We start from the raw sequence: 2,686 nt of genomic DNA on the forward strand, positions 1-2,686 counted from the left end.
AATCCAAAAACTTTAAGAAATCTAAGATCCGGTTTCTTTCGCTTTAACATCTCATACGATGTTTTGTCTTTTAACGCTCGATTTGGAATTTTATTAATCACATCGGTCGAATGCCTCATTGCTTCACCCCACATATAATTCAGAACTTGTCTCGCTTTTAATATGCTCCGAGTCATATCCAATATCGTGCGGTTCCATCTCTCCACAACACCGTTTTATTGTGGTGTATATGGAGCGGTTAAATGCCGAATAAACCCCTCGTTTTTAGAGAACCGATTGAAATCACGAGAAGTAAATTCTCCCCCTTGATCGGTTAGAAACGCCTTGATTTTCTCACTATTTTCCGCTTCCACCATGACTTTAAATCACTTGAAGGTATCAAACGCTTCACTTTTTTTCTTCAACAGAAAAGTCCACATGAAAAGTGAAAAATCATCAATCAAGACGAACACGTACCTATTTCCGGCTATGGTACTAGGATTTATGCGCCCGCATAAATCTCCATGGATTAGTTCCAAGGCTTGGGTTGCTATAAAAGTCGCCGAATTCGGAAACAGTTTCCTCGTTTGCTTCCTGACTAAGCACGAGTCACAAATTTGATTTTCTTGATCAACTTTTGGCATTCCAACGACCATATTATTGTCACAATTTGTTTCATAGACTCGAAATTTAGGTGTCCTAGTCTCGCGTGCCAAAGCCAATTCTCGTTATCAATCCGGGCTTGTAAACACACGGGTTTCCCCGTCTTTAATTTAATCTTATAAAGACGATTCTTGGATCGAGTAACCCGCATCAACAATTTTCCTTGATCATCATACATCAACAAGTAATCGTCTTTCATACGAATATCACAACCAATTTCTGTTGCTTTCCCAAGACTAATAATATTACTTTGTAAACTAGGAATATAATAAATGTCGGTCAATAATTGTTGCTTCCCCTTTTTACCGACTACCAATATCGACCCTTTCCCGCAATATCAACATAAGACCCATCTCTAAATTTAACTTTGCCACCAACACTCTTATTTAACTCAAGAGAAAAAAGATAAATTACCCGTTATATGGTTGCTCGCTCCATTATCCAAATACCAAAAGTCTTGTTCGTTCGAACCACCCTCGTAATCTTTTGGTATGACCTTCTGTTCATTGAAGTACACTTTTTCTTGAACACACTGCACCATATAGAGGGACGGGTCTTTTTCTTTTACGTCGGCCAAATGTGCTTGTCTCTCTTTCCATCGTTCCGGACACCTCGAAACGAAGTGACCAAATTCATCACAACAAAAGCATTGAACTTCCGAGTAACCCATTTTACCCTTTCGTTTATCCCCTTCGTTGGACCCTCCTTGTGAACCACGGTTCTGATTGCCACGTCCATCACCACTTCCATTACAAAGTCCTCGATTTGAACCTTTCCTGCGCCCCCTACTCGATTCGCGTGAAAACTGCTTCGAACTCGAAGAGGATTCAAAATTATTAAACAAAAGTTTACCTTCTTCAGAACGCAACACGTGTCCTTTGATACGCTCCTCATAAGCCTTTAACCTCCCGACAACATCCTCAAAACCGACTGTTTTAAGGTCTAACACTTGCTCGAGGGATGCTACAACTTGGATAAACCGGCTCGGTAGGCTTGTGAAGAATTTCTGAACTAGCTTCCTTTCTTTATATGGTTGCCCGAGTGTGGCTGCTTTAGAAGAGATCTTGGTTATTCTCGAGGCATACTCGTCAATGGTTTCGGTTTCTTTCATCATCAAACTGTCAAATTCACGTATTAACATATGAAGTCGATCGTCCTTCACACGTTCCGCACCCATATTTCTTGACTTTATGACATCCCACATCTCTTTTGAATTACCGATTAGAAGTATCTGTTCCTCGGGAATCGACTAAAACAGAAGCGTCTTCGCGATGTTATTTTTCTTCGCGTCATTAGAGCCTGGGTCAATCACATCCCAAACTCCATGAATCCCAAAAATAACCTCCATATGTATATTCTAAATTGTGTAGTTCGTTTTCGACAAACATGCACACTGAAACTGTAACACCCCGACCAAAGGCGGATTATACATCGGGGCGCCACATATTGTTTCATTACTCGTGACACTATTGGGTGTCAATATTTAATAAATACATTCATTCGCGCACGCGCAAAGTAGACATAAGATAACATAAATCATCATAAATCAATATATTATAAATCATAATAATCGAACAGCAATAACTTGTCTTGATACATTTTAATCTAGGTCCAAAATAAAGAAAACTTCCTACGTGTCCACAAGCTCCAAAACAGCTACTGCAAACCTGAACATGTGTTAAAATAAAACGTCAAACACTTGCGTGTTGGTGAGAAATCAAGTTTAATACAATACATAGATAACAATAAATCTGCGCGCAACATGTGTATGTCTGGTTTTCAACAAGGGTGTAATCTGATCGGGATCAACTCTAAGATTCATAGACTGCCAGTGCTCACAATTGAGCTCACAAACAAGACAAACTGTGCATGTGCAAACAAAAGAGAAAATCATAAACGATAGTTCTCCCGTGTTCATCTAATGGTACCATGAGAACTGCGGAATAGACCGACAAGACGGTTAATGATCCACACATAGAAATAAACAGCCAAGTCTACGTCCTCAACACATGGGATACTGCGCGACTAAAGTTCATAAACAAGT

The 2,686-nt window shown here is 39.7% G+C and overlaps 1 protein-coding gene across 1 annotated transcript; it reads right to left on the reverse strand.

The window, feature by feature from the left end:
• Positions 1-577: 577 nt before the first annotated feature.
• LOC143567346 (uncharacterized) lies at positions 578-1,846 on the reverse strand. The gene is made up of 2 exons (XM_077053793.1): positions 1,057-1,846; positions 578-966 (listed from the first exon to the last, which is right to left on the reverse strand). Exons 1-2 carry the CDS (start codon positions 1,844-1,846, stop codon positions 578-580), a joined length of 1,179 nt encoding a protein of 392 aa, XP_076909908.1.
• Positions 1,847-2,686: the final 840 nt, after the last annotated feature.

The sequence above is a fragment of the Bidens hawaiensis genome, unplaced genomic scaffold (genome assembly GCF_021521415.1).
Source record: "Bidens hawaiensis isolate Kalapana, Puna unplaced genomic scaffold, B.hawaiensis_p1.1 tig00023392_1, whole genome shotgun sequence".
Taxonomy (NCBI): Eukaryota; Viridiplantae; Streptophyta; class Magnoliopsida; order Asterales; family Asteraceae; genus Bidens; species Bidens hawaiensis.